Here is an 18,903-nt window from a genome sequence, read left to right as displayed (position 1 = left end):
TGCATGAGAGTGAAAAGTGAAAGTGAAGTCGCTCAGTCGTGTCCGACTCTTAGCGACCCCATGGACTGCAGCCCACCAGGATCCTCCGTCCATGGGATTTTCCAGGCAAGAGTACTGGAGTGGGGTGCCATTGCCTTCTCAGTTAACTTACCTGTAAAATGGCTGTAACAAGGTGGTTTTTGAGTACTACGTGAGACAGAATTGTTGGTATTATTATTTCCATTTGTTTGAATCAGAGCTTTCTAGGCAATTTTAGAACTCAAGCTTTTTCATAAAATTCACCCATTTAAAGTGCACAATTCAATAATAAACTCACAGTTGTGCAACCATTACCACAATCTAAGTTTTGAACATTTTCACTGCTCCTGGAAGAAGTCTTGTACCTGTCAGCCATCACTCATCACTCCTCTCCCTCAGAAATCCAGACTACTTCAAGCAACCACTAATCTATTTTCTATCTCCATAGATTTGCCTATTCTGGACATTTTATATGAGTGAAACCATATAAATGTGATCTTTGCAATTGGTTTCCTTCACTTAATGTTTTCAAGTGACATCTGTGTTATAGGATGTGTCCTTACTTCATTCCTTTTTATGCCTGCATCATATTCCTTTAATTGCTGTATATTGCTGAAAATATACCACATTTTGTTAATCCATTCATTAATTGGCAGACATTTTGCTTCCACTTTTGGCCTATTATGAATAATGCCACTGTGACCATCCGTGTACAAGTTTTCGTGTACATATATGCTTTTGTTTCTCTAGGGAAATTGCTGGCTCATATGGTAACTCTATGTTTAACAACTTCAGGAACTGCCAAGTTGTTTTTCAAACTGGCTATACCATTTTACATTCCCATCAGCGGTGAATAAGAGTTTTAATTTTTCTGCATCCTCACTCACACTTCTTATTTCCCAGTTTTGAAATTAAAACCATCCTAGTGAGTGTAGGAAATGGCAACCCACTCCAGTATTCTTGCCTGGAGAATTCCATGGACAGAGGAGCGTGGTGGGCTAGAGCCCATGGGGTCACAAAGAGTTGGACACAACTGAGTGACTAGCTTTCTTTCTTTTCTTCAGTGGGTATAAAGTAGTATCTCAGTGTGGTTTTTTTTTTTTGTATTTCCCTGATGACTAATGATGTTGAGCATCTTTTCATTTTGGCTGTTTGTATGTCTTCTTTGGAGAAATATCTATTCAAATTCTTTGCCCATTTTTGTAATTGAGTTAATCGAGTTCTGTTATCAAGTTGTAAGAACTCTTAATATGTTCTGGATACGTATCCCTGATCAGATATATGATGTACAGATATTTTCAACCCGGTTTGTGGGTTGTCTGAATATTACTTTTTTAACCAATTAACTTCTCTCTGTATATTTCATGCTTCCAAGCCCACCTAACTGATTGGTACAAATTCTCTTTCCAGCCTCTGTTTCTCTACCTTGCTCTCCAGTCTGTCCACGAGCCCCTTCAGGTCCCCGAGGAATACCTGAAGCCCTATGACTTTATCCAAGATAGGAATAGGCGCTACTACGCAGGAATGGCGTCCGTTATGGATGAAGCAGTGGGAAATGTCACCGCGGCCTTAGAAAGACGCGGGCTCTGGAACAACACGGTGTTCATCTTCTCCACAGGTAAGTCTGTCAATAGGAAAATCATCTCTTGGCAAAGCTTAGGACGTGGTATTCGATAAATGGAATGAAGATAAATTGGAACATTTAGCAGTTCCTTATTAAAATAAATGCTACTTGCAAGAGTGGAGACATGGTAATAATGGATAGAAAAATGTGTCTAAGGAAAAAAGAATTATGAGCCTTCTTCCCTCTCCCTTCAGATATCAAACAGTTCTTAGAGTTTACTTGAAAACAAGCAGTAACTGGGTAAATGTGAGTGGATATCCTTCCTATGCAGGGCAGCTGGGCAGTGAGTCCCTAGAGTGACTTTTTCCCAGCAGTCTGTACGAACCAGGCATCCTTTATGAAGAGGACTTCTGCTGGCTCGGGGGTCCCTATGTCAGTGCCACGATAGATTGTGACATTATTAAGATTTGTGACATTATGAAAACACTTAAATGGAGCTATTTAAATTTGGGCTAAAGTCTCCAAGTATCAGATCAAATCAGATCAGTCGCTCAGTCATGTCCGACTCTTTGCGACCCCATGAATCGCAGCATGCCAGGCCTCCCTGTCCATCACCAACTCCCGGAGTTCACTCAGACTCACGTCCATTGAGTCAGTGATGCCATCCAGCCAACTCATCCTCTGTCGTCCCCTTCTCCTCTTGCCCCCAATCCCTCCCAGCATCAGAGTCTTTTCCAATGAGTCAACTCTTCTCATGAGGTGGCCAAAGTACTGGAGTTTCACCTTTAGCATCATTCCTTCCAAAGAAATCCCAAGGCTGATCTCCTTCAGAATGGACTGGTTGGATCTCCTTGCAGTCCAAGGAACTCTATAGATTTTTTAATATTAAAATTTTCTGACAATAAAGTTATACATGTTGACTACAGAAAAAACAAAATGGAGAAAGAAAATTTTTTACAACAGTTTTCATTATGGCAAGGTCATTCTGATTCCTCATCTATTAAGTATGTGTTTTTCCCCTCTTCTCATTAGACTCCTTGTTCAGTCGCTCAGTCATGTCTGACTGTTTGTGACCCCATGGACTGCAGCGTGCCAGCCTTCTCTGTCTTCTATTATCTCCCTGAGTTTGCTCACATTCATGTCCATGGAGTCAGTGATGCTATCAATCCATCTCATCCTCTGTCACCTCCTTCTCCTTTTGCCTTCAGTCTTTCCCAGCATCAAGGTCTTTTCCAATGGGTCAGCTCTTCACATTGGTGGCCAAAGTATTGGAGCTTCAGCCTCACATCAGTCCTTCCAATGAATATTCAGTGTTGATTTCCTTTAGGATTGACTGGTTTGATCTCCTTGCAGTCCAAGGGACTCTCAAGAGTCTTCTCCAACACCACAGTTCAAAAGCATCAATTCATTGGCACTCAGCCTTCTTTGTGGTCCAACTCTTGCATCCCTATATGACTACTGAAAAAACCACAGCTTTGACTATATGGACCTTTGTCAGCAAAGTGATGTCTCTGCTTTTTATTATGCTGTAGGTTTGTGATAGCTTTTCTTCCAAGGAGCAAGTGTCTTTTAACTTCATGGCTTCAGTCACCATCTGCAGTGATTTTGGAGCCCAAGAAAATAAAATCTGCCACAGATTCCATCTTTCCCCCCATCTACTTGCCATGAAGTGATGGGACCAGATCCCATGATCTTAGTTTTTTGAATGCTGAGTTTTAAGCCAGATTTTTCACTCTCCTCTTTCACCCTCATCAAGAAGATCCTTAGTTCTTCTTCACCTTCTGCCATTAGAGTGTATCATCTGCATATCTGAGGTTATTGATATTTTTCCCGGCAATCTTGATTCCAGCTTTGCTTCATCCAGCCTGGCATTTCGCATTATGTACTCTGTATATAAGTTAAATAAGCAGGGTGACAGTATACAATCTTGTTGTACTCCTTTCCCAGTTTTGAACCAGTCATTTATTCCATATCTGGTTCTAACTGTTGCTTCTTGACCTGCATACACATTTCTGAGGAGACAGGTAAGGTGGTCTGGAATACCCATCTATTTAAGAATTTTCCAGTGTGTTGTGCTCCACACAGTCAAAGACTTTAGTATAGTCAATGAAGCAGATGTTTTTCTGAAATTCCTTTGCTTTCTCCATGATCCAGTGAATGTTGGCAATTTGATCTCTGGTTCTTCTGCCTTTTATAAATCCGGTTTGCACATTTGAAAGTTCTCAGTTCACATCCTGCTGAAGCCTAGCTTGAAGGACTTTGAGCATAACCTCACTAGCACATGAAATGAGCACAATTGTACAATAATTTGAACATTCTTTGGCATTGCACTTCTTTGAGATTGTAATGGAAAATGACCTTTTCCAGTCCTATGGCCACTGCTGAATTTTCCAAATTTGCTGGCATATTGAGTGCAGCACTTTAACAGCATTATCTTTTAGGATTTTAAATAGCTCAGCTGGAATTCCATCACCTCCACTATCTTTGTTTGTAGTGATGCTTCCTAAGGCCCACTTGACTTCACACTCCAGGATGTCTGGCTTTAGGTGAGTGACCACACCATTATGGTTATCCAGGTCATTAAGACCTTTTTTGTATAATTCTTCTATTTATTCTTGCCACTTCTTAATTTCTTTTGCTTCTGTTAGATCCTTACTGTTTCTGTCCTTTATCATGCCTGTCCTTGCATTAAATGTTCCCTTGATATCTTGTTTTCTTGAAGAGGTCTCTAGTCTTTCCAATTCTATTGTTTTCCTCTATTTTTTTTTTTTTTTTAATATAGTTCATTTCAGAAGGACTTCTTATCTCTCCTTACTATTCTCTGGAACTCTGCATTCAATTGGGTATATCTTTCCCTTCCTCCCTTGCCTTTTGCTTTTCTTCTTTCCTTAGCTATTTGTAAAGCCTCCTCAGACCACCACTTTGCCTTCTTGAGTTTCTTTTTCTTTGGAATGGTTTTGGTCACTGCCTCTTGTACAGTGTTATGAACCTCCATCCAAAGTTCTTCAGGCACTCTTTCAGATCTACTCATTGAGTCTATTCATCACCTCCACTGTATGATCATAAAGGATTTGATTTAGGTCATAAAGAATCCCTCTGCAATGCAGGAGACCCTTATTTGATTCCTGGGTTGGGAAGATGCCCTGTAGAAGGGATAGGCTACTCACTCCATATTCTGGCCTGGAGAATTCCATGGACTGTATAGTCTATGGGATTGCAAAGAGTTGGACACAACCAAGTGACTCACTTCACACCTGAATGGCCTAGTGGTTTTCCCTACTTTCTTCAATTAAACCTGAATTTTGCAGTAAGGAGCTCACGATCTGAACCACAGTCAGATCTGGGTCTTAAATTTACTGACTGTATAGAGCTTCTTCATCTTTGGCTGCAAAGAACATAATCAATCTGATTTCAGTGTTGACCATCTGGTGATGTCCTTGTCTAGAGTCATCTCTTGGGTTGTTGGAAAAGGGTTTTTGCTATGACCAGTCTCTTGGCAAAATGCTGTTAGCCTTTGCCCTGCTTCATCTTGTACTCCAAGGCCAAACTTGCCTGTTACTCTATCTCTTGACTTCCTGCTTTTGCATTCCAATCCCCTAGGATGAAAAGGACATCTTTTTTGGTATTAGTTCTAGAAGTTGTTGTAGGTCTTCACAGAAAGTGTCAACTTCAGCCTCTTTGGCAACACTGGTTAGGGCAAAGACTTGGATTACCTGTTGGGTAAATCCAACTTTATAGTATGCATGTATTTTCATTACACTACTAATTACAGTTTGCTATGGTTTTATTTAGAATATTTGCATAAATTTAAAAGTGAAAATGAAGTAGGAGGTTTCTTTTCTCTCTGTCGGGTTTTGTTGTATTGCTTATACACATATCATGATATAAGTTGGATTTTTTCCATATTTTTCTATGTTCTGGAACACTTTACAGATTGAAAGATCCTTCTGGTCCCTGGAACCTTTTTAGAAGGCTTAGAAAAATGATCTCCATAGTTTACATTTTTGCTTAATTATATCTAAGGGGAGTGGGTCTTTAAAATAGTTTAACATTAATTTTGCCTGAAATACAGTGAGCCCTTTGATCTGAATGTTGAGATTATTTTTCACTTCAGGAAGTCTTCCTTGTTCCTATTTTAGCTTATTGCTTTTGTTCTGCTTGATTTGTTTCTCAAAAATGTCTTTAATTAGTAAGTTGAATTACTGACTCAGCTTTTCTTTCATCAGCCTTAGTTTTTCATCTTTTCTCAGTCTTCTGGAGCTCTTCTGCATTACCAGTTGGACATTTCTGCAGTTTAAATTCAGCTCTTTAATATCTTCGGTGGAGATTATTATTAATTGTGGTTTTAGTGTCTTTGCAATCCTTTCTTTTGCTCATTCAGTTCTTTTTCCTTCTAAGCTTGTTAGTAATAATAATGACTACTGTTTTTTAAATATTTCCTGCATGCCCAGGCTGTCCTTGGGTTTCGCCTGTAATTTCTCACTGTTGCGCATTAAAGCTCAAAGCAGCCTTGTGAAATAAGTTTCTTTATTCCTATTTTATAAATGAAGAAACCAAAAGTTAGACTTAGTTAAGTGATTTGCCCAAGACTAATGCTATGGTCTGAATGTTTGTATTCACCTCAAATTCATATATGATGGTGTTGGAAGGTGGGGCCTTTGGGAGGTAATTAGGTTGTGAAGAAGGACACCTTATGCGTGGGATTAGTGTTTTTTTAAAGGAGGCACCAGAGAGATCAGTAGCATCTTCCTCCACCTGAGGACACAGTGAGATGGTGTTGACTCTGGAACGAGAGGAGTCTCACCAGAACGTGACTCTCCTGGCACCTTGATCTTGGACTTCCAACTTCCAGAACTGTGAGAAATACATTTCTGTTTTCTTTTAAGCCACCAGGTCCGTGGTATTTTGTTTGCACCCAAATGGACTAAGAGCCACACATCTTAGAAATGGAAGAGAAGAATTCAAACCCAGATCAACTTGAGGCCAATACCTGTTAAATGTAATCAGTTGTGCTTTTCCATGTCATCAGTTTCCTTCCGCCTCATCCTCTTGTCCCTGATTTCTACTTTTTAGCTTTCTACACTTCTATTCATAGACCCATGCTTTTCCTGAATCTTTCTGAATAGAGCTTTTCTAAAACCTTCATTTCTATAGTGAGTGATTACCAGCTATGTACTCTTCCGAGTATAAGCAGCAGAGGATCTAGAGTGCATGGCTGTCTCTTGGGCCTCCGGTCATTGTCCCCTGATTAATTCCTTCTCAGATCTGTAACTTGAGGTCAAGTTGCTGCACGTGACTCACTCTATTTCCAGTGGCCTACAGGCATTGGGAGCTTCTCTTCTGGCTCAGCTGGTGAAGAATCTGCCTGCAATGCGGGAGACCCCGGTTCGATCTCTGGGTTGGGAAGATCCCCTGGAGAAGGGAAAGGCTACCCACTTCTGTATTCTGGCCTGGAGAATTCCATGGACTGTATAGTCCATGGGGTTGTAAAGAGTCAGACATGGCTGAGTGACTTTCACTTTTTCAGGCATTGAGTCTTCTACACCCTTGTGAACCTGATTGACCTAACTGGTATTTTTTTCTCTTTGGGCTGCCTGGTTCTTCGGCACCACCACCAGACTCTTCCTGTCTCTATACCTTCAGGGCTTTAATTAGAGGGGCATTTGCCCAGGTAGTGTGCCCTGCTGCCAGGCCCTTTCTTCTGCTCAGTGTTCTAGGGAGCTGTGATCTCTAACTACAGATAGAAAGTTGGGGAGGTAGTAATTCTCCGATCATGTCCAAAATCAGCACCGTCCCCTCCCCTCCTGGGCTGCCTTCGTCCCTCTTTTCAGATAGGTAGATGGCTCTGTGTCATGAGGCAAGCAGGGTAGACCAGCCCTTGTTTCTTCATTCCAGCTTCTCTAGCTGCACAGCTTGTGGACGTTTCTCCAGGGTTCTCTCTGGCATTTGAATAGATTGTCTATCAGACCTGGTTTCTTACCTTGTAATGAGTTTTCCTCTCATTCTAACTCATGGCAGTGTGATGTCATTCATCTCATTCTGTGTCTGTGTTGCTCAGTTGCCCAGTCGTGTCTGACTCTTTGCAACCCCACGGACTGCAGCACACCAGGCCTCCCTGTCCATCACCATCTCCCGAAGTTTGCCCACGTTCATGTGTGTTGGCGGTGATGTTGTCCAGCCATCTCATCCTCTGATGCCCTCTTCTCCTTCTGCCCTCAGTCTTTCCTAGATCTGTCTATGTTATTTTGGCAGAATATTGGTTAAGAGAAGCAGCACTAGTAGCTATTAGGAAGATACTGTTTTAACTTGTGCCCCTATTCCCAGAGCTGAGCTTTATAGTTATTAATCCCAGGAATCTTCACACAAGTCTAATCCTGAGTAACATGAGCTAAAATTAGAACTTACTCTGGAGCAACTAGATCATAAATTAAAACTAGGAAAACTGATTCTAAAACCTTGAAAGCAACAATTGATCACAACATCTTTCTGCAGCTATTGTGTATTTATATTAACTCACATCAGAATAACCATTTCCACTTATATTTAGAGGGAGTTTGACTATAAGGAAAACCTAATTTGCAGTTCCTCCTCTGGAGACTTCTCTGTGTTTATTGACAATTTCTTTGCCTGAAGTGGAATTTAATAATGTGATTAAAACCCAAGGAAACAAGGCCTGACTCTGGCTGGGTATAGAGCAGTGATTCATTTTTTCCAGTTTTCTCACTTTACTTGACTGGGCACTGCTCTTCTTTCCAAGCATAAAAATCCTGGGTATGTTCAAACAAGTAATTGTTGAATCCGATAGTATCGAAAACCCTGACATACACTAGCTTCTGTGTATCACATGTTATTTAGTGAAAGGGAGAGACCAAGGCATGTTTTCTTTTTAGGTCTAGATGTTTAAGGACGCTTCTAAAAATCTTTCTTTATAGTCTGGAGGAGGCCCCTGAGGCTCTTTCATTCCTTGTTGTCATCATCGGAGCACTTAAGGTGCAGTATGCCATCTGGGGACCACTTGCCCCCTTGGAGTGTTCATTAAAAATGTAGTTACTCAGGTGATGGCTGCCAAACACTGAATGTGCTAAATGTCACTGATTCAACACACTAAAGTGATTAATTTTATGTTATGTGAATTTCACCTCAGTTTTTAAAAAAGTAGTTTCTTAGACTCTAGTACGGATTCTAGATCTGAGCCCAGGAATCTCCATTTTTAACAGTAATACAGGTAATTGTTCTTACAGAGGAATTTGAGAACTTTTAATCCAAAGGAACTTATACGAACCCTGGGAATTTAACTAATGAAGAATATATATGTATGTAGTATATGTTTACACATATATATTTATAGGAATATACATAAATGCAGTAATATATACTATATTTGCCAGAAACCAACTGGATTTGAATTTCAACCTCTCCTAGGTGTTTTCATTTCAGGTAAATGCACCCATTTCTAGAAACAGACTCTTGAAAAAAGTAAGAAAATTTTAAATGTAATTTTACTGCATATAAATTACAACCTTGATAGATTAATGACACTCTTTTTTACAATATGTGATTATTAGTGAGTGGCATTAACAAAAACTGCTTGTCTCCTTACAAACATAATATTCTGTTCTTTTTATACAAGGATGACCCTTCTAATCCCTCTTTGATAGAATATGATCAGAGTTCAAGTCCCAGTTTTCCTGCCAGTTAGTTGTGTAGACTCTGGCCTCAGTTTCATTATCTATTAAATTCTGATTGGCCGGTCACTTGTTGATTCACCTGGTCTCTCATTGCAGATAGGAAGATGAATAAGATGTGGTTCCAGCCCTTAGGAATCTTGCACTGTAGTGAAGCAGGCAAGCAAATGTTCTCTTCCAATGCGATGGAAGAGTGCCCAGAGACCTCACCGGAGCCTAGCGATCTGGGGACGTGTTCTGAGATGGGAAGGTTGGCTGTGAGTTGGCCAGAGAAGCAGTGTGCAGGTGAAGAAGAGATTGAGCAGCTGAGAGAGAGGACTGTGACCAAGGGTAGAGAGGAGAGAGCTGTCTGTCAGAGGCCCAGTGGGGCTGGAGCCTAGAGTGCAAGGCAGGGATGGCGAGACGTGAGGACAGGGAGTGTGACCTGCAAGTCAGCTCAGAAGAGACCTGTGTACCTGCAGGGGGGAATCGCAAAGGCAGCGAAGGCAGTGGGAGGCCTTGAAAGGTCTGAAACAGGATCAGATTTTCACCTGAGGATCGCTGTGGGGGATGGTTGGAGACCAGCAGACCTTTGGGGAGATTATGGCAGGGGCTAGAAGGAGGAGGAGGAGGGACTGAATAAAGGCAGAGGGAAAATGGATGGCGTGGAAAGGAGAGAGAGTCAAGAAATGCACTGAGAGCTAGAACCAGTTGACTCCTGATACTAGGAAAGTTGATGATTGTGTCAAGCTGTGTTTTCAGAGCTTTTGTCAGTGCTGGTGACAGCTTTCCATGGGGCCATCCCCCTTTAACAGGCAATGGGGTGCGTCTGCAGAGAGCTGGAGAGAGTGCAGCCCGCGGCCAGAGCACCTGTGTGGTCCCTGTAGCCATGGACCCACAGTCCGTTTGAGACTGGGGCGAGGGGGTCGACCACAGTATCTGAAAGTGTGCGGTAATGGTTCGGGTTGTCATAGTTACTTGAAGGTAAAGTCACTTTTGAAGGCCAGGCATCTGTAGCGCTCAGAGCAGCCTCGCACAGTGGAGAAGTGTCCTGACATGGACAATGGTAAGACCAGCATCGAGGAACCCTGCCCACATCCTTTCACTGCACATGTCTGCCTGGACAGGGGAGCTCATTCCCAAACCTGAACTTTCAACATTTATTATCTGATCTTTCACAAACTTATGTGTGATTTAATGTCTTAAATAGAGCAATAAAGATTTGTAACTAATTCTCCTAGATCTTACGTCCCTTTCTCCCTCGTATGTTGAATTCCCTTCAAAATTGGTCCCCACAAATGGAGAACTCCTTCAGTTTAATGTGCTTAAGCAGTTGGCAGACTTGTGAATAATATACAAATTTGGTGCCAGGAACAAAGTAATCTGATGCTGGCAAATCAGTCTCACTCAGTTCTTCACACTCTTAACTGCATTCCTGACAAAACTAAGGAAAACCTGTTAAGTGAATAAGTGATATAGTGGATCCACACCGACTTTCTCTTTGCAAATGCTTTCAACACAAGTACCGTAGAGGGAGATAACAGCGCATAGCTCAAAACTCTGAGACAAGAACCATTTTATCCCTCACCAGAGGTCATGAACCCATTTCACCTCTTGAGAATTGTCACATTAATGTTCATGCTAAAAGCATGTTGGGATACTTTAGGATTTTATTTGTAATAGGTAGTAATGCATACAGATTTATCCATTATTTTATTGAGCAAAGATAATAGTCAATACATTTCAAAGGCCCCAAGAATGATGTCTTACCTTTGTAAGACAAGTAAACCACTAAATCTGTGATGAACCACTGAATCACAAGCCCAGAGTCTAAGGCAAAGATGCTTCTTAATCCCTATGTTTATCAGATCTTTGATGTTTTATCATAACTCAGCTTATATACTATAATATTGTGTTATTGATATTATGAATTTCTTAGCATGAGAAACATAATCTTTACTTTCACACTTCTGTGAGAAGTGACCATTCCCTGAGTTTATAATTAATGGAAAATATGAATTGAAATAAGCATATTTATTGACTGAATTGTAAGCTTTCCAATGTGTTTGGGTTTACTTTTGCCTCTTGTTTTGCACTCCATTTTAAAGATCACATTTAAAATGGACCCATTTTTTATACTGTACATTTCTCACAAAGTTCATTAAAAGCCAAAGTCCCTGTGGAAGTGAGGGCAGTATTGGGTTGGATAGGCTGAACTGGGGGATGAAGGCAACAAGGAGAGTCTGCATAGAAAGAATCATGTGGGAGCCACACTCACAGTAGGGCGGAGGGGCAGAAATAAAGTCGGGTCATCCCAGTTACAGATGCAAATAGGCAACCAGAGGATGAAAGAAGGGACTAAATGGCCTAGGAATTATTAGTTTCTGAAACAGCAGAAAACAGAGTGTATTTCAGGTGTTTTGCATCTGGATTGTTTAAAAATCAGTCTTTAATTATAGATTTAAGATGAAAATTCAGATTTCAAAGGAGGACCCAGTATTTTCCGTTGACAGACAGAAGATGTGTGTTGTTTACACTCCTGTCTCCCAGCGTGTAATGGGGGTTGACTCTGTAGTAGTTGTTTTAAGAAAACACACAAAAAAATGAGAGTGGCTAAATTTTAGCTACTGAAGAATCCAACTAGTTCTTCCCCATTTTAATCCACATGCAGGGTTCACCTCGAGGCGGTGGTAACTGCTGTGCATGTGTGTGGAACATATTGAAACAAGGCATTTGCTCCAGAATTAGGGCCTTCAGGGCTAGCTTTGCCAGCGTTCTGTGCCAGATTCCTCTCTCTCTGTGTCGATGCAGTGATTGCTGTGTGGTTTTCCTTAGGCAGCAGAGGAGAGGCTGTGTCTCCTCCTTGCCCAGGAGTTTAAGGAGACGTGCTCTTCCAAGGAGGCCCTGGGAACCAGGGCTGAAGCTCTTTGCGGGAGATAGCCCTGCTGTGCTGGGCCTCAGACAGGCTGCTCATCCTTTGCTTTCCGAAGCATGAGATTTTCCCCCACCAGGCCTAAAAACAATAATAATAATATATTTGAAAAAATCCCCATCGCGTCCCTTGCTGACTTTGGCAGTTAGGTCCCAAGCGTCAACAAAATGTTGTACCCAGAAATCTACCTTCCAGGCTTGTTCCCTTCTTACAGAACAATCCTTAGCCTCGTGGGGGCTCTTTTTTATGTTTTCTTAATGAGAAAATATGTCAGAGATTATTGGCACCACGGGTTTGTTCCTTTCTGGCGGTTTTCACCCTTAACCAACTGTACTTTCTATGATCTCTTTCCTATTTTCCTTTCACAGTATGGGACACATCTAATCAGCCTCTCCTAGGATGGCTGCTCCGAGTACACACTGATTTTTTTTTCCTTTATCATTTCTACTCCTAAACACTTTCTTATTTGTGCAGAGTTTAAAAAAAAAAAAAGAAAGGAAAAGGGCTTCAAAAAACTTAAACATTAGAAATGACACTCAATGCTGTGGAGACTACCAACAAAACCTAAAGCTACATCTGTTTTCAAAACAGCCTGTGATCTGGTACCACGCTGATGTATACTGACGCACACACATTAGTCAGCGGTGCAGAAGCAGTTGCGGGAGGGAGACCGGAGTGCTGTGTTTGGACTGAGGACGTTGGCTTTATGGTGCTGCTTCGGCATCCTGCTTTGGTGTCGTTTGGTTGTTAGAAGGTCCATCTCAAGTCCAGAGGTAATAGAGCAGGCGGAACGGTGGAATCTGTGGAAAATCCAGTCCCCCCAATTGCCCTGTGTGCAGCACGTGAGACCTCACCTCTGCGAGTCCCTGAAGGGAGTGATTTGATTTGTGTCTGTGCTGGGTGGCGATCATCAGGCCGTCACCAGGTAAGGTCACCTGAACAAGTGGCTCATCATCTTCTTCCTAAAACAAGAATCAGTCAGTTGATACACATGACTCTCAGTTTTGTTTAGGACAATATGTTGATCCCGAGGAGACCAGAAGCTAAAGATGAGAGGCATAAATTTCATATTCCCTTGGGGGCAAGGGGGGCTTCCCTGGTGGCTCAGCTGGTAAAGAATCCGCCCACAATGCGGGAGACCTGGGTTCAATCCCTAGGTTGGGAAGATTCCCTGGAGAAGGGAATGGCTACCCACTCCAGTATTCTGGACTGGAGAATTCCATGGATTAGTCCATGGAGTTGCAAAAAGTCGGACACGACTGAGCAACTTTCACTATTTCACTATAGGGGCAAGGCAGGGACCAGGCAAGCGTAAGGCTGGGAGAGGTCCTTTCCTGTGCCTGGGGCTCTGACACATACTCTAGAAGGATTTGTGTTAATTCCCTGATCGCCAGGCTGAAACTGCTTTGTGCGAGGAGAAATGGTACAGAGGGCAGTGTGAATGGCTGGGGGAAGACAGGAAGTCTGGTCCAGGACCGTGCCTAGCACAGACCTCAGGAAATATTAGGAGGTGGAGGAGTGTGCATGTATTCCAGATCCAGCAACACACCCAGTTACCAAAGATTCAAGGTCAAGTGGGTGCAACAGAAAGATGAAGTTTGGAAAAGAGCCTCTGGATCAGGGGCAGCAGGAGAAGCTTCATGAGGAGACAGGATATAATTAAACTGTGCTTGAATGATTGATAAGATATCAGCGGGTGAATGGAAACAGAGGGCAGGACATTTGGGGCATGCAGAGTGGTGTGAGCAGATGAGTGGGGGAAGGAGGGAAGCAAAGGTCTGTTCTGGGCGTGTGACTAGGCCAGTCCAGCCTAGTCACAGGGACATCCAAAACCTTAGATGTGTCCTCCTGGAATGTTCATTTTGCTCCAATGTATAGAGGGAAAATTACTTAACTTAATTGGTTAGTCATTTAAAACATTTTGACATTAAAAGAAACGGCAGATTAAGGAACAGAATACAATGAATTTCACAGATTTTTTAAATAAGTGTTCAGAATCTCAGATTTCCACTCTTAACGTTTAATGGAAGAATTTAGAATTCTTAAAAGGAGATCAGCTCCATTCATTTGCAAAAAAAAAAAAAAAAAAAATGCCCACTATGCCTTACCTGGAACTTGGGGCAGGAGCTGGGTCTCCTCTGGGAGGTGGGGCAAGCAGGTCAGCCCTTGGCCACAGGGCGGAGGGTTTTGCTTAGCTGTAAGCGAGCCCCATGTGACTCTGGGCACTGTATGTCCTGGATAGCATATCTTGACAGTGGTTGGTGTGGCTCGTCTTAAAGGATGTGGCTCCGTCCCACACGGCAGACATACAGGACTGTATGTCTACATGCAAACGAGGTCCATTCTGACAGCACGTGCTTAAGTCTAGTTTGTTCATAAGTCCAGTGAAGCTAGGCTAGGTAGCCAGCTAACACAGTTGGCTATATAGTACTGTACTGTAAAAGGTTTATAATACTTTTCACACAAATAATACATTAAAAAACAAGAAATAAAACGTTTGCAATCTTCCAGTGCAATACCTTGAAAATTATAGTAGTCGAGTACAACAGCTGGCATGCAGTAGTTGGCATCGTGTAAACAGGCGAGAAGAGTTATTGACTAGAGGAGGGGGTGGGGGCAGTGGTGGAGTTGAAGGATGGTCAGCAACAGGTGATGGAGTGAAAGTGAAGTCGCTCAGTCGTGTCCGACTCTGTGCGACCCCATGGACTGTAGCCCGCCAGCTCCCCTGTCCGTGGAATTCTCCAGGCAAGAATACTGGAGTAGGTAGCCATTCCCTTCTCTAGGGGATCTTTCTGACCCGCGGATCAAATCTGGGTCTCCTACATTGCAGTCAGATTTCTTTACTGCCTGAGCTACCAGGGAAGCCTAGGAGATGGAGGGCAAACTGCCGTTTCACTCATGCTGACATTAATGGCACAGGTTCTGGTTCCTTGCTGGATTCAGTTCTATCTACGCTCTTGAAAAATCGATCCAGTGATATCTGGGTAGGGGCTCTTTTTTTCTCATCATAGGTGACACAGTAGCACTGGATTGCATTCTGAAGGGTTGCTGCAGCATTCATGTACTGTTCTGAGTTTGGATCCTGGGCCTCAAAAACTAACAGTGCTTCCTCAGATAGAACAAACTTACTTGATCGCACATGCAAACACATGCTCACAGCTTTGAACATTTGCAACTTGAAGGTTCATATGTAGGGACTTACCGTACCTTTGTGCACGGATCTGGTCAATGCATTTTATGCATTTTTTTTTCATGCATAAAAATGAATGCAGGGAGGCCTGGCTGCCTTGGTCTGCCGGGATAATGGAATGAAGGGTCTTCAGAGGTTCTTCTTGAGTCTTCAATTTCCTTTCCTTTCTCCCCTGCTGGTCCTAAACCCTAAATTCCTGTCTCAGCTTCTCCAGCCCCTTTGGCTCCTGCTCTCCCCAGGTCCTTGCCCCCATGCTGTTCCTTTGTTTTCAGCATGTTTGGGTTGTGAATGTTTAAGCAACTTAGATCACAGACTCTGTTTTTCCTAGGCAAGGGAAAGGGCATACCCCTCCCCTTTAAAACTGTCTCCGGCTTTCCCAAGTTTTGAGAAAGCCACATGTAGCCTCTCCAAGCTACAGGGGCATCTCAGAGGCCAAGCAGGCCAAATTGTTGGTGGGTGAAGGAGCTCCTAGACCTTCCTTTACCATTTCTCTTTTAATTCCCATCTTTCCTGGCACATGTCAGATTGACTTTGTTACAATTTTTTGTCATAATACCAATCTCTGCCCAGTGCTATAGATAGCTTTCTCATATCATGGTCATCCATTCATAAGTTAAAGGAATTAAGAATGCCAAGAAGAACTCAGTTAACCTAATGCTAAATAGTGCACTAGCCTTCATTATTTGGAGAAGAAAAAGATTTGGATCTGTGCTAGCCACAGAAGGCTACTGAGCATTTAAAATGTGATTGATTTGAACTGAGATGTGCTGTAAGTGTGAAGTACTGAACTTCAAAGACTTGTTATGAAAGAAGAATGTAAAATAATATCTCAATAATTTTCATATTGATTACCTGTTAAGCTGATATCTTTAATATATTGGGTTGAACAAAATATATCATTAAAGTTAATTATAACTCCACCTTTTTGAAATGTGGCCCCTAGAAAAATTTTCAATTACACCTGTGGCTTGGGTTATATTTCTGTTGGACAGTGTTGCTCTAGATTGTATCTTTGCAGTAATTAATTCCTCGTGGGAATTCCCCAGGGATTATTTATTGACGATTTTTCTCTCTTAATCACAAAGCTAAGATGGGAAAAGGACACAGTAGACTGTGAAGTTCTACGAGGCGAGAGCTTGTCTGTTAACCTCCTTCTTTGGAGGCAGGAATGATGAGGCCATTTTGCTTAGGAGGCTCATAAACTGTTTTTGAAGATGTTTCCAGAAAGAGTCTTGACGAATTGACAACATCACTGAAGGAAGGGCATTGCCTCCCAGTGGCTCCCCTCAAAGATGTGATTCATTTAGTTGCCTAAACCAGGGCTTGGACTATTGAATAAAGAAAGAAAGCAGTCTTACTGCTTGAAGTCGATGTCCCCATTGGGTCTCAGCATAGAAATAGACACATGGACAAGAACCATGATCATCCCTATTACTGTTTTATAAATACAGGCTGCAACATGATGGAGGCAAAAGGGGAAAAGAAAGTCTTCTCCAACTGCTCTAAAGAAAACCCAAAATATTTAACTTGTTTGCTGTGGTGCCAGAAGAAATATTGTTACAACATAGAACAAATAGAATTATGGAATCTTGAATCATAATATGATTAAATACCCATACTGTCTAACGTTTTCTTTGAAATCTTAATCATTAGTTCTTATGTAGGTTGAAGATGAACTCTCAAGGCCTCTGTATCCATTTTCAGCAAGCTTTTTTTTTTCTTTAAGATTATAGAATCTTTTGGGGGGGACAAGTTCACTATTAGGAAGTATTTCTCTATAAAATAGAAGTAATCTTTTCCAAAAAAGAAAAAAAAATTTTTTTAATTTATTTTTTAGAAGTGCTTTTTTTTTTTAACATTTTAATTTTTAAGAGCAGTTCAAGTTCACAGCAGGGTTAAGAGAAAGATAGGGACATTTCCCCATGTCCTTCCTGCCTCCACATATGTGTGCCTTCCCAATCTTATCAACATCCCCCACCAGGGAACTTTTGCTTCTTAAGGTCTTTAAAGTGTTCCCTTTGTTATAGCCTCCATTGTCTTCTAATTCTCTGGGGTAGATGAGAAATAATTATTATCTCTTTTGTAAATAAAGATACAGTCCCAAGGGTTATGATAGGGATATAACCCCAAGGGAGGTGATTTGTTGAAAACTTGTAGGTGACCAGTAACAAACATGATTTGAAAACTTAGATCATTTGTTTTGCATCCCAGCTACTAGGTTCCCAGAATCACAGGGCCACATGCATGCTCAAGTCTTTCGTCCACAACAGAACTTGCTGTTCTGAACAGTGAGGAGGTATGTCTTATTCTCAGGGGTACTTCTTGTTATTAAATTCTATACTGTGCTTTGTTCAATAATATAGTTATTTATACAATGTTTAGAAAGTTAACAGCGATAAACTGAATTCTTTATCTTGGTACTCTTACTTTCTTCCCAATAACAATTAAAAAATAAAAAGATTTAGGCCTCTTTGCTGTCTTCTTGGAGGCTGAGTTGCTGTGAAGCTATGAAACCTTCATTATCACATTCCCACTGCTTGATTTGCCAGCTCACTTTCTTGAGGAATTTAATCAATCTTATCTCTGTGTATGGCTAAAAACCAATGGCATTTATTTTCTCTGCAAGTACTTATTTACTTTTTCTCTTAGACGGCTGTCCCTGTGTTGATAATCTTTTCTCCAGTCTTAAAGCACGGATTGATTTTGGAGCTTCAGCAAGATCAGTGGTTCCACTGATTGCAGAAACCATGTTCCTGTGGATTAATGAACAGTCTGTGTAACCATCAACAAGGGATCCTGCTGAGAATTGTAAATGAGAAAGACGTGATGGGTTGTGAGAACTGGGGGCTGCAAACCTGAGGACTCAGAAAAGAGCAGACATAAGCAGTCTCTCCTTGTTAACTCTTTTCCCAGCCAGTCAGCCAGCCTTTGTTCCTTAATCATTTGGGGCTTGAAAATGTATGGACTCTTGAGATTATATTTACAAGTGACTTCCCCGGTGGCTTAGTGGCAAAGAATCCACCTCCTGCAGTGCAGGAGACATGGGTTCAAGAAGATCGCCTGGAGTCAGGAAGATCCCCTGGAGAAGGAAATGGCAACCCACTCCAGTATTCTTGCCTGGAGAATCCCATGGACAAAGGAGCCTGGCAGACTACAGGCTATGTTTACAAGTGCAGAAATATTGTTCAGTGGATCTTTCCTAAACAGTGTGAAGAGTAAGACCTAAGAAACAGGTTGGAAAAGAAAAATGACTTTAAATGTTGACATATCAGGACAGTGCTTTGCTTTTAAAGTTACATGCTATTATTTCAACTCCAATTCAGTCTGTTCCCTGAAGCAGAGCCAACTGTTGCCCTTGTGTTCCGTCACTGTTCTTGGCCTTAGGCAGACACGGCTCATCGCAGGAACTTAGTAATGGACTGAGATTTTCTTCCAACTCAAAAGAACACACCAGAATTGAAATTGCATTATAGCTCCAACAGGCCGCCCAAGTCCTGGCTCAGTGGCAAAGAATATTCCTGCCAAGGCAGGAGAC

General features: G+C 41.8%; 1 protein-coding gene across 2 annotated transcripts in view; it reads left to right on the top strand.

Annotated features, from left to right (window-relative positions):
* The window catches only part of ARSB (arylsulfatase B), a 183,940-nt gene that overhangs the window by 32,201 nt on the left and 132,836 nt on the right, over positions 1-18,903 (top strand). For both annotated transcript variants that reach the window (XM_070377261.1, XM_070377262.1), the window contains exon 4: positions 1,429-1,636. In XM_070377261.1, the coding sequence (XP_070233362.1) occupies positions 1,429-1,636 (208 nt within the window). The remainder of the gene's footprint in view (positions 1-1,428; positions 1,637-18,903) is intronic.

The sequence above is a fragment of the Bos mutus genome, chromosome 10, assembly GCF_027580195.1.
Source record: "Bos mutus isolate GX-2022 chromosome 10, NWIPB_WYAK_1.1, whole genome shotgun sequence".
In the NCBI taxonomy this organism is placed as follows: domain Eukaryota; kingdom Metazoa; phylum Chordata; class Mammalia; order Artiodactyla; family Bovidae; genus Bos; species Bos mutus.
Note: the sequence above shows the minus strand (reverse complement) of the source record. Positions and strands in the feature narration are given on the sequence as shown.